The 14119-nt window shown below is 29.4% G+C and overlaps 1 protein-coding gene across 1 annotated transcript in view; it reads left to right on the top strand.

Annotated features, from left to right (window-relative positions):
- The first annotated feature begins 4142 nt into the window (after positions 1-4142).
- LOC140673729 (fatty acid synthase-like) overlaps positions 4143-14119 on the top strand; it is a 15995-nt gene continuing 6018 nt past the window's right edge. The window contains 14 exon segments of the mRNA XM_072906840.1: positions 4143-4424; positions 5669-5721; positions 5723-5920; positions 6021-6247; positions 6452-6875; positions 7934-8227; positions 8318-8528; positions 8616-8776; positions 9896-9953; positions 9956-10212; positions 10338-10837; positions 10977-11275; positions 11370-11774; positions 11973-12991. Coding sequence (XP_072762941.1) covers positions 4256-4424; positions 5669-5721; positions 5723-5920; positions 6021-6247; positions 6452-6875; positions 7934-8227; positions 8318-8528; positions 8616-8776; positions 9896-9953; positions 9956-10212; positions 10338-10837; positions 10977-11275; positions 11370-11774; positions 11973-12991 — 4275 coding nt within the window. The 5' untranslated portion in view covers positions 4143-4255.

Genomic DNA, 14119 nt, shown 5'->3' with positions numbered 1-14119 from the left:
TCAGATTCTGCAATCTAAAAAAACCTTCAGAAAAAAAATTTAAAAAAGAATACAACTGTTACTTTTATTTAGAACAGAAAATATTGTTTTTTTATATATTTTTTATCAAAAAAGAAGGATTTAACAAAAACAACACGATGGAAAATTCTAAAAAAAATTTTGAAAAATACTTTAGAGTGTACTAAGATCAGAGATCCGGACCGAACTGGAATTGAAACCGAAAACCGTTCCGTAACCCTTTTTTTAGATGAACCGATACCGAAACCGAAACTAAATTTTATAAAATTTATAACACCGAAATCATAACCGAACCAATAATATTATTTACGATTAACAGTTTTTTTCGGTTCTTTTTCCGGTTCTTAATCTAAATAAAAATAATATGTATAGATCTGTTTTTCATAGTTGAATCAATATAACGACTTAATGCTCGATTGAAACTGCTTAATTTTTTAATAATAAGTTTTTAGAAATATTAGTTTAGAGTAAAATAACATTATGCTTTTTTAGATTTTTTAACTGTTCTAAATTTTTTATTATTATTGTTAATTATTATCTCTACGTCGCTTATATCTTAATTCTTCTATCTGAATCCATTAAATTAATCACATTTTAGTTTATCTTTTACACATGTATATGCATAAAATAAAACATTGTATTACATAAGATAACATTTTATTTTTATTTCTTGTCATCTGCAAATATACAATTTAATAAAATAAATATAAAAAAAGTGATTTTATTAAATTTATCATTACACTTCAAACTCTTTTCGTACAAGTAACTATAACCGGAAAAAAAAGTTTAAAAAAACCGTAATTTTTTCGGTTTCGGTTTTGTTCAGTGGTCAAGAAAGCGAAACTGAAACTGAAACACTTATTCGATGTTTTATTAAACCGTAACCGAACTGAAAAAAGCTTTCAGTCCGGGTCCCTGATTAAGATTATTAAAAAATTGCCGTATTTATTGTCAAAATAGATTAGTAGAAAATGAATTTTTTCGAGAAAGTACTAATTTTGACTGTTGGTTTATATATTTTTGCAATTGACAATTAATGACTGTTTATACTTTTTTATACTTATTGATGTTCTAGAGACTCTGTAGAAACAAAAAATCTGTTATTTGTTGATAAAAAAGTAGTTAAAACAATAAAAAACTACGAAAAAAAGGTGAGTCTCTGGGTAATTCGTTGTGACTCAAAGGGTTAAGCGGTATTTGTCTAGCGCGAAGGCTTTTGATTATCGCTGTTCTTCGATTTTATTCTGCCCTATGCAACACGTGTTCCGCTATTTTTTGTTTACGAACTTTTTACCCATATACAGGGTGTCCCATTTTAATCCCTCCAGTCGAATATCTCGAAAATCAAGCCCAGGAGAGAAAAATGTTTCAGGCAAAAGTTGTTTGATTTCGAGGGGGCCATAAAATGGTACCATTGATCTGACCTTGAAGAGTCATTTGAAGGTCACGTGAAGGTCACCTCAATTTTTTTAAATGGAACACCTTATATATTATTATATATTCTTGTACCTTATCTCGAGAGCTTTTCAAAACACTATAATCAAATGTTTTGTCGTGAAGTACTTTTCGAGTTATAAGGCTTCAAAGTTGCAATATTTTGACATAAAATGGAAGATATCTCGTAAAATATTCATTTCTCGATTATCTTCCATTTAAAAAAATCGACGTGACCTTCACATGATCTTCAAATGAAAATTCAAGATCAAACCAATGATACCATCTTATGGCCCCCTCGAAATCCTACAACTTTTGTTGGAAACTTTTTTTCCGGCAACGCTTACTTTTCAAGATATTTCACTGGAGGAATTAAAATGAGACACCTTGTATATGGCTACATTAGTGCCACGTAGCGCATCGGGCGGAATTATAATATAGCGAGAACTTCAAATCGAAATTTGTCCGAATTCTAGCGTGTATATGTATATAGAATAAAATTAAAATAATAATTGACTCGGCTACAACGCACATGCTATGACATTTGCAATTCGAATTTCGTACATTATCATTTTAGTTCAAGAGTACTCGGCTGCGCACGTGTTATTTCCGCAACGTCAGTGCAAAATTTCTGATTTTGAATCTTGAAACTTTACACACATAGGCGGGTAAATAAATAAATTTAGAATTTTTTAGTAGCAACTAAAAAATTCTAAAAAATACAATTATACCTCATATGTAGAGCAGCTTTTCGCTTTTTTCGATCTTGAAAATATTACGTAAATGATAAAATAAATACGTAATATGTGATATTAATATATTTGACTGTCTTTCAGTTCACATTATACTGTACAATGTAAAAAGATATTTCAACATAATTTTTTTCTATTTAGAAAATTTGATGATGCAACGATATGACTTTTGTAAGTTAAGGAATGGAAAAACACGTTCAAGCAAAATATTAATATTATTATCAATTTCGAGTTATTTTGTGAAAACATTAAAATATATGTACAGATGATAAAATAAATATTTCATATAAATAAAATTATTAATTAATTGAATTGAAATAAAAAAACTTTAATTACATAAATAATTAAGTTGACGAAAAAAACCATGTTGAAATTTTAATTTGAATAAAACTATAATATATAATATATGTATGATGTACACATACTTAACTAAACACTCATTCTACACACATGATTATTGTACGACCATTTTTTCACTAGTTATAAGCGTTTTAAAGTCATTAACTCAATTGTGCTTTAATAATGAATATCGCGACGAAAAAAAAATCATAGACTAATCGTTAAAAGAAGAAATTAAAGCTAAAACTCTGCTTTTTAACACCCAATTAATAAAATTGTGCTAAGATTTTTTTTATTCGGTATAATTGGACGAACTTTTGTAAAATTTGTTCAATCGACGGACGTAGCTTTTTTACAATATAATTTTGTAACAAATAAAAAGAATTGAAATTTATTTAAAGATTTTAAAAGTAGAAATTTCAAGCTTTGAAATGCTTTTTTCTTGATCTTATTCTGATTATTTTTAAGGAAGTTGCAATACTGAAAAAAGGTGGCACTTTAATTTTTTTTGCGTAATGTTTAATACAATACACGTAAAAATTGCAAATGATAAAGTATCGACTCGACAGCTGATTTTAAATCGTTGAGCCGGTTAACTTTTTGAATCATGAGAACAAAATATGAAATAAAGAAAGAGTGCAAAATGACAGTTTTCTCTTACTGCAACAATGTCGCTACTGTTAATTCAGAATTACCCTCCCTTTTTTTTACATTTTGATTCATTGTCAGTTTATTTCATCCAACATGACGCGCAATTCGTTTAATCAAAATATGAAAAGCTTATCATTATAAGTAATCCGATTAATTAAAATACAAAAAAGGTTAAATAATTATATAGAGGAAGATCCGGATATTAAAATGCTAATTTAATTTTCTTTCTTATTTTTTTTTTCACGTTTTTTACCTAAATAATTTAACTAAATAATTCTCTTTATTATAAATCCACCTATTCACGTTTCGTTTTACTCAAGATATAATCGAAATGTATAAACGGTGTAAATATATTATTAAGAAAAAAATTAAGAGCCTAATAAAAAAATAGTAAAAAAATATATATAATGTTAATATCATTAATTAATTTTATTTATTTGGTTATGTTGATTAATTTTTTTATAAGAAAATTGTAATAAAAGGAAGATAAGTTTCTATATAAAAAAATCGCATCTTGATAAAATTTATTATTTAAATAAAGCTTTTTTAATTAAATAATAAGTAATTTAATGTTATTAATAAAAATATAATTCTGCAGTCTTACAATAGTACGTATTAACAATATAAATGATACTATTTATTTTACATAATATATACTTTTAATATCTTTCTTTTTTAATATTAATATGCAATTTTAAATACAATTATTTCAAATATTATCGAGTATTGCACGTACTTATATACAACAATATTTTGTGTTACGATTCAAATATTTTACCTGGAAATGATTAGAATTAGAAAATTTTACAAACAAAATATAAGTACAACGATTTACGTCAATGATTACAGTAATTATACAGTCGCAAAAATTTTAATACTTAATAAGTAAAATATGTATATAAGTAACGGTTTAGTCACTCAATTGTCTATATTCTTTTACTCTTTATCTACAGTAGAAGCTATATCGCAAATATAATTTTGACATTATTATAAATAAAATAACATATTTATAATCCATATACTGTTATTTCGGACTAACATATACGAAAATAATTGACATCATGGTGGAAGAAACTTGCAGACCGTGCACTAGTTTGGATTCTGGTGAGGAAATCGTTATTTTAGGTATCGCTGGTAGATTTCCAGATTCAAATAATATAACTCAGTTACGAGAAAATCTATTCAACAAAGTTAATCTTCTTAGAATGGATCACGGCCGATGGAAAGAAGGTAATTACAATTTAGAGTTTTACATTTAGTAACGATTGGTTTTAATTTAAAATATACGTTTTTTTCTTTAATAATTACATAAGTAATGTATGTTTTCCGAAAGAATATACACTACGCATAAAAATATAAAAAATACGCATCCGCGGAATATTAATATACTTATACTTTTTATACTTAAATATGTGACCCATTAAGTGTGTCTAGTAAGAGCGTGACTAACATAACTTCTAAGCCATTTATTATAAACAAATAAAAAAAAGTTACATATAAACTACTCATTCAATACTACGACGCTATTGTTAATATGTCATCCAAACATCATCGTTGTCAATTATTGCCTGACTTCTTGGAAGCATATTTTCTATTAATTTTAAAGCATTTTCTCGAGGTAAAGATCGCCATATCGAACGAATTTGTAGAGATAATTGTTTCATTGTGTACAATTTTTTTACGTAGGTATATCTTCATTATTTCCCAAACATTTTAAATAAGATTTGCATTTAGTGATTGTGATGGTTAGTTTAATGTTTTGATGTTATTTTCTTCTTTCGATTGACAGCATAAGCGGCTTCGATGTTTTGGATCATTGTCCTCTTGAAGAATCCAATCTTGATTCTTGCTTTAAAACCACTTTAGAAAATAACTGTTATATCCGTTCATCCAATTCCTTTGATGTTTTCCGTGATTTACTGCGACCTAGCTGTAACGTGTCGGATGGTAGATAACACGTATAACAGTTTAATTTAAGAGCGTATATTTTTATTGTCGTCGTCACATACGCACGCCATTACATGAGCAGAACCGCGCTTTTACCTAGAGGCTCTAGCGCCACGCGTTGCAGTGCATGTAACGTTTTAAAGATCAAAATACTCGAACAATCGAAAGAAAACGATTTCTAACACCAGCAAATCATTAGGCAAAAGGTATTTGTTGTTTCATATACTTGTTTACAAACGCTTTTGAATTTTTATATATATTTAGCAGCCGCTTCAAGCGAAATTTTTGGTTCGTAAGCGTAAGCGTTAAATACGTCATTCTCGAGCAAAAATTGACAAAGACCAGGGCCTTTTATATGACACATCATAAGAAAACAGTCTCTCTATCTGCTTTCTCGAAGGTCTTCGCTATAATGGTTCTCAAACAGAAATTTACCCCGTCACGCTATTACTATACAGACTGTATATTAGAAGTTTATTATTACGTAAATATGATAACTATTATAAAATTTTATAATTTGTTGACAGAGCATCCAGATTTACCAGAACGCATGGGAACAATTCGTAATGTGGAAAAATTCAGATGCTGATTTTTTCAATTTATCTTTCGAGCAAGCACACACGCTCGATTCTATGACGAGAATGCTATTAGAGCATATTCATGAGGCAATTATCGATGCGGGAATCAATCCAAAACAATTGCGAGGAAAAAATACTGCCGTGATCATAGGAACGTGTTTTATTGAATCGCAAAAGAAATTTATGTATGAAAATCCTCAGGTAGAGAAAACTTGTTAATTAATAAATATAGGAAAAAATAGTTAAAATAAAGAATTATTAAATTCATTGTTTATACATGTGAATTGTTACTTATAATTAGGTAGACGGTCTAGGTATTGTTGGATGTAGCAAATCTATACAGGCAAATATGCTTTCACGTTTTCTGGATTTGAAAGGCTCATCTTATACTGTCGATTCAGCATGCAGCTCTAGTCTTCATGCTATGGCTTTTGGTTATCATCATATTATGTCGGGTCAATGCGACGATGCAATAATTGGAACTAAAAACCTATGTTTAAATCCCATCATAAGTCTGCAATACTTCCGTCTAGATATGTTTACTAAAATTAAATAATATCTCATCAGATTCTGTACCAGAATGTCCGTTTATCTATCTTTATTTAATTGTAATTGTTAATAGAAGGCAAATTTGTCAGTCTTTATTTTTTACTTCTTTTGACTTTATAAATTCATTCTTTAAAGAGTATGACTCATCAAGCACCCTGTATATACGTACTACTATATGATTTTTTTAGGACCTCTGTCATCGGATGGTTACTGCAAACCATTTGATACTGCTGCTAGCGGTTATTCGCGTAGCGAAACCGTGTCGGTGCTGTATCTTCAAAAGGCAAAAAACGCTAAAAGAATTTACGCCACTATTAAGCACATTAAATTGAACAGCGATGGATACAAGAAAAAAGGAATAACATTTTCATCAATGCATACCCAGAGTATGTTATTGACAGAATATTACGAAGAATGCGGAGTATTACCGTCCTCTCTAGATTATTTTGAAGCCCATGGTACGGCTACCAGAGCTGGCGATCCTGAAGAAATAAATGCTATTCATAAAGTTTTGTGTAAAAATAGAAAAACTCCGCTGTTGATCGGTTCCATAAAATCTAATCTTGGTCACGGTAAATCAGCCAGTGGTTTCGCTCAAATAGCTAAGGTAGAAAAAGCAAATATAACTATTAGAATATTTTTATAATAAAAAAAGTAATATACAGTAAAGAACCTTGCACTAATTATACAGAAAAACTATCCCGGTCAAATGAGCTAAATTTTTAATATGATGTAGTTTATAGCGTCCTGATCAAAAGTCTCAATGGACCTAAGTCAAAAAATGGACAGTTTCATAATAGTGCCTTATTTGAGAAAATTATCATTGAACATATTTAAACATATTTCTGTATGAAGAGTGCTGTTGTGCGCTTTTCACCTATTTGACCCTCTACAATTTTATGATAGTACTCCGGACCTTCTATACTCTTAGTTTTCTCATTCCTTCTCTAGAGATCAAACTGGAAGTTAATTTCCAGACTTCGAATTTGCATCGATTGCGAATGACTCTCGCCGATTTTAATCCCAAGAGGGATCACGGTGACCTAAAATAATCTTCTAGTTGAAATCGATGCAAAAATACATTTTTTAAACGATTATATATTTTGAGTTCTAAGAGGGTCAGAAGGTCAAGGAATCATATATAATGGTCCTACCTCCTACCCTCGAGTACTATCATTGAATTATAGAGGGTCAAATAGGTGAAAAGCGCATGACAGCATTCTTTATACAGGGATATATTCAAATTATAAAATTCCCGAATAAAGCGCTTTTATTGAAATTTGACACTGTGTATCTCGAAAACTGTCCATTTTTCCACCTCGCGTCCATTAAGATTTTTGATCAAGAAGTTTTTAAACAATATATAAACATTTAGCTCAATTGACTGGAATAGATTTCTCGTACGATTAGTGGGAGGTTCTTTCGCGTATATATGAAACTAAAAATACTCTTATTAAAATACTTAAATTTTAAAGTAATCTTATTAATTTGTTTCTTCACCGTCTACGTTTGTTGATTACTATTGCTCTTTTCTATATTAAGAGATTGACAGGATCTTTGTCATGTCCATTAATTAAATAAATAAATAAATAAATTTTTAAGCAGATACATTAATACAAAAATACTTATTGTTATGTATCTAATTAATACCAATGATTTTTTAAGATAATAATAGCATTCGAAACTGGTCTTATTCCACCAAACATCAACTATACATCACCACGAAATGATATAGACGCCCTGGTAAATGGAAGCATTCAAGTGGTTACAGAGGCAACGCCACTTTAAAATTGTTACGTAAGCATTAATTCTTTCGGTTTCGAAGGATCCAATGTTCATATGTTACTAAAATATAATACCAAACAGAAAATTAATAATGCAGCACCAAACGACGGCCTGTCAAGACTCGTGATATTATCTGGACGCACAAAAGAATCAGTAAATTCGTTTTTGAATGATGTTAGTAGGTATTTCAAGCAATAATATTTTTAATAATTAAAAAGTATTATATTACTTGCAAAAAATTTAAGAAAATTATTTTTCTCATAGGTCGCTAATCATTCTATAGATGCCGAATATATTCGTTTATTACACGATATTTATGCGGACAATATAGATGGTCATCCATGGAGAGGATATATTATACTGAAGCAAGGCACTTTGCAACAAAGTTCAATAAAAGACATTCAAAATTATGAGAATGTAAAAAGACCTATTTGGTTTATATTCTCTGCTTTAGACGCGCAATGGCCAGGAATGGGTATAAATAATAAATATTTTACGTTTCACGTATGATAGTACATTGAAATAATAACATGATATAATTTCTAAATTAAAATTTTATCAGGTCAAGATTTATTAAAATTTCACGTCTTTGCAAATGATATAAAAAAGTGCGACGATATTTTAAAGTTATATAATGTTAATATCATGAACATTTTAACAAAGCAAGACGAAGAAGAATGCAAAAATGCTTTACATGCATTTATCAGCATTGTTGCTATTCAGGTGAAATATTTTAAATATTATGAATATATAAAGAAATATGCCCAAGTTTTTATGAAAAGGTCCCTGATGAAAAACATCGAAATATTTTTAGAATTGTAGAGAGAATTGTATCTAGGAAGGAATAAAAAGTTTTATGGGTACAATATTGTAAAATGAATCTCTTGCTAGGACTGTCTAAAGTTTATTATTATGATCATGTACTATTGGTCTTGTTGGATTTGTTTACATCTACACTTTAATTGGACAATTTAAATTTTTATTTCGTGCCCAGACATTACACAATATCGGATTTATGTCTATTTCATATTCAGAAAGACCATGTGTTTTAAAGTTTATAAGCTTTAGAAACATTCATAAAATATATATTACACTGTTAATGTTATATTCGATGTATATTAATTATAGTACAAATATTTATAATGAATCTCTTGCGTGCCTATGTGTGCCTATGTGGGTGTATATGTGTATGCATATACGTATATGCATACACATACTTTAGATTTTCAAAAAGACACAATCACATTGCTAATGAAAGTAGACATTTAAGTTACAATTTTAGTTTAAAAAGAAATTTTTTACCTAAATTTTTAGCAGATGGAATAGCTCGATTGACAAAGTCTGTCGTCATTTTATTATTTGGAATTTACATCCATAAGGTGTGAATTTAAAGTTAAATAATAACGTCTTTTTTGTATTATTATTATTTATTTAAAATTTACGTTTATTCGACGTTCAGAGGACGTTTCTGGACATTATTTTTTAGACAAGTCAGGGGTTAAACCACGTCTATTTATTTTTATATTTGGATTAACTACAGAAATCCATTATATATATTTCAGGAACATAAAATAGACATTTTATTGATTTTTATTATTAATATCCTTGAAAGATATTTGTAGGATTTTTGTATGCTGTGTGAATAAAAACTCCTTATCGATTAATATATGACTTTTGTAGTCATATATTATCAATAATAATTCTTCACTCAGAAGCCAAACTGGACATGGTTCTTTATATGAATATATATTTTATATGTATATTAACAACGCACCCACACACACACAAATTATCATTTTTTCAATGATATAATAATAAAACTAACTCTGTATAACTTTATAGATCGGCATAGTAGATCTTATAATATCTTTAGAAATTACTGCAGATTACATGATTAGCCATCTGCTGATGAATTAGGTTGTGCATATGCGGATAAATGTCTTACTCTTGAACAAACTATTTTATCGGCGTACTTTATTGGCGTAGCCTGTGTCGAAAAAAATGAGACTCACAGTTCTATGGCAGTTGTGAACCTTGATTACAAACGCCTAAAAAATATATGTCTAACGGATATAGAAATAGTATGCCACAATAGTCAAAACAGCAACATTGTATGTGGGCCTGCAGAATCTGTAAAAAACTTCACCAAACAATTACAGGTACTGTTTTTAATTTAATTTTTAATCAAATTGAGCTCCTTACTTTACTTTTTTGTTCTGAAATTTGAACTCTAAGATTTAATTTGTTTTATACTTCTTTACTGTAATTAACTTTGTTTTGTCAGATTAACAACATTAATGTGGAAGAAATCTTCTGTGATATATCATATCACAGTCATTATCTCGCATCCATAAAAAATCATCTTTTATTTGACTTGAATCAAGTAATAACACAGCCAAAAAAACGAAGTCTAAGATGGATCAGTACCTCCGTACCTTACATCGAATGGTCGAAGGAGGCAGCGACATTATCTTCAGCATATTATCACACATATAGTATTTTAAATACCATACTATTTGAACAAGCAACAAATTTAATTCCAAACAACGCAGTGACTATCGAAATTTCACCGGATAGCGTTCTGCAGCATATCTTGCAGGAATCCTTACATCCAAAAGTGACGAACATTGTATTGACTGAACGGACTGAACAAAATATCGATGTAACTTTGCGAGGGATTGGAAAACTCTACAATTGTGGCTTACAACCAAAGATCGCTAATTTATATCCGGCAGTAGAATTTCCACTTAGTCGAGGAACTTCTATGATATCTCCATCTATCAGGTAAAGTACATAGTGTCATAATTAATCTTTTTACATTTTGCTGACATAAATGAAAAACTAAATATAAACAAATAAATATGGACAAGCGACAAGCACATATGTATGTATACACAAACAAGCTTTTAATGTCGGGATATAGATGGGATCATTCTGAAGATTGGTTTGTCCCAACCTTTCAATCACAGAGTCATATGCAATCTGGAGAAAGACACATTGAAATCAGTCTCAACGACGAAAGTTATGAGAATATGGTCGGGCACGTAGTCAAAGGAAAAATTTTATTACCTGCAACTGGATATCTCGCGTTTGTTTGGGAAACCATAGGCATGATGGAAGGAAAAATATACACAACTATGCCAATAATATTTCAAGATATAATGTTTATTCATGCTACTTACTTATCGAATAATGTTATAAAATTGACAATTACGATACAAGGTATTCACAAAGTTATTAAGTTATTTTACAATAGTAATGCTAAAGTTATAATCTCGTAACTAGATGTGTAATATCGAATATAAAAACATCACAGATAGCGGAAAATACGAAATTATTAAAGGAGATAGTGTTGTCGTAATCGGTACAGTGCATACTGTATCGAATCCAGAACAAGAAATGATTCCCACAGATCTATTGCCAAAGTATGACGACGAAGAAGAACACATGACTGCTCGAGATATCTACAAAGACTTGAAATTACGTGGCTACCAATATAGCGGCTGGTTCCGTGGATTATTAAGTGCATCTATTTCAGGCAGCAAAGGACATATCTCTTGGATAAATAATTGGGTAACATATATGGATTCTATGTTACAATTGTATATACTTGGATACGACACTAGGGATTTATATGTACCTACTAGAATTGAAAAATTGGTAATTCATCTTGCTCTTCACATGTCAAAGCTGTGGGAAATGGTGACAAAAAAGTATAAACGTATGTTTTTTATGAATTAAAAATTTAATTATTTAATATACAATATGACAAATAAAATTTTAAAATTAAAAATTTAATAATTTAAAATTGAATATACAATATATTAAAAGCAAATTCTTATATTTTATTGCATTATCGTTAATATTATGTAAAAGAATTTTTTTGAGAGATTGCTATTTCAGTTGTGTTTCATTACAGAATTATTAGTACGGATATACAGAAAAATAAATGCGATTATATCTGATGGAATAGAGATTCAAGGCGTTAGCGCTACCGCAATTTCTCGCCCAAAAATAATACAAGATCCCGTTATCGAGAAACACACATTTGTAGCTCATTATGATCACGCGAAAATTTCTTTGAGTGAAGCGATTCAAATATCGGCGCAACTTGTGTTGGAAGATCATCAGACCATTAAAGTAACAGCCATTGAACTAGTAGAAGATGTCGATAATGTAACATTGGAAAAATTATCATGTTTATTATTGAGTGAAACTTTTAATAATATGCCGCAAATACAAGCAAATATTACTTTAGTAACAATATCAAATCGTTTTAATCCTGTAAAATTGCCACAAAATGTTGCAATCGCAGACGTAAACAAACCATCTATAAATAATAAAGCCTTAATAGCTGTCGGATTTAATCTCTTGACGAAGCAACAAAACTCGTTAGAAAGACTTTTGCCATTCATAAAAGAAGGCGGTTATCTATTGACGCGCGAAAAGAGCAACATAATTAACTACGACAAGTACATACGGCAATATGAATTAGATGTTATTCTTGAAAAGCGAACTAAGACTGAAGTGATTGTGCTTCTGAAGAAAAAAGTTCAGATAAAGAAAAGGACTGTCGTTTATGTAAATAATGACAACTTTAATTGGCTAGAAGAATTAAAGTTACTCGTGAATGATGAGACTCAACTAGATAAAGACAGTAGAATTATAATTGTTGGACAGGGAGACTTTGATTGTGGTTTGTTAGGCCTCGTTAACTGTTTGAGAAAAGAATCAGGCGGGGAAATTGTCAGAAGTGTACTTATTCAAGATCAAAAAGCTCCTAAATTTTCTTTACAAAATCCTTTTTATATACAGCAATTGGAGAAAGACATGACTATTAATGTTTTGCGTTCTAATCAGACCTGGGGTTCTTACAGGCATTTAGAATTACCAGATCTAGAAGTTAAATCTGTACCTACTGCCTACGTCACTCAAATGGTACATACAGATCTTTTCAAATCTTTAAATAATATATCAATTATTTATATGAACAATAATATGTACATTATATGCAAATGGTTATTTTAGGAAAATAGCTTTTGACTGGTCAAATGGCTTTCATTCGTTTATTTGTCTTCAAATGCTATTTTCTTAAGCGAACAGCATTTGTCTGAACATTATTTAGGAAAATAGAAATAAGAATTATTTTCTAAAACAAAAATATTGGAAAGATGAGAATATTTCAGTTTAATAAAATTAATAAGATTATTAACTAAAATATACTGAAAACCAATCTAAAAGTCGCAAGTTTATAGAAACATGCTGTAGATATTATTATCAATGTGAGCTTATGGGAACAAAATGATATATATGAGCTTATTCAATGCAGTTACTAGTAAAGTATTTATTGTTGTGTAATGTTCTTAAAAAAAAAAGTATATATTTTTAAAAAATGTCAAAATTCTATATTTTTCAAGGACATTATTCCCTCTAATCAGTTAATTGATGAAACAAAAAAATCTTAATTTAAAAAAGCATAAAGAGAAAATTTTTGCAATAAAACATATTTTTCGTAAACTGTCACTCGATTTTTATATAAGGAGGGTCCATTTGGCCGGATTTCGACCCCCTTCAAATTTTGATAAAATTAATCGAAATTATTCTCTTTCACTAAAAGAAACATAATTTTAGTGATTCCAGTTTAAACAGAGATGTTTTGAGACATACTGGTATCCAAAAGTGCATAAAAATCATATATGTATAATGCGATAATATATTAAAGTATTCTTAAGAAAATTAGTGGAAAAGCGTAAAAAATAATTCCGGAGAATGAAGTTTTTTTTCATTCAGCAACTATCGCTAGACATTCATTTGGATCGATACTTGAGTAGTATTTGTTAGAATTCACAAAAAATTGTTAGTTTCGATGAATATTCATCACATTTATATGTTTTTGTAAAAGTGTGCGTGCGCGCGCGTATGTGTGTATGTGTAGCAGAGATCGTATGTGTAGCTCAGAAAAGAAACTGTTAAAATCATAATTTTTTTTATGCTCTTCCACTGATTTTCTTGAGAATACTTCAATATATTATCGCATTATACATGTATGATTTCTATGCAATTTTG

The sequence above is a fragment of the Anoplolepis gracilipes genome, chromosome 15 (genome assembly GCF_047496725.1).
Source record: "Anoplolepis gracilipes chromosome 15, ASM4749672v1, whole genome shotgun sequence".
Taxonomy (NCBI): domain Eukaryota; kingdom Metazoa; phylum Arthropoda; class Insecta; order Hymenoptera; family Formicidae; genus Anoplolepis; species Anoplolepis gracilipes.
The sequence above is the reverse complement of the archived record's forward strand: the minus strand, read 5'-3'. Positions and strand labels throughout refer to the sequence as shown.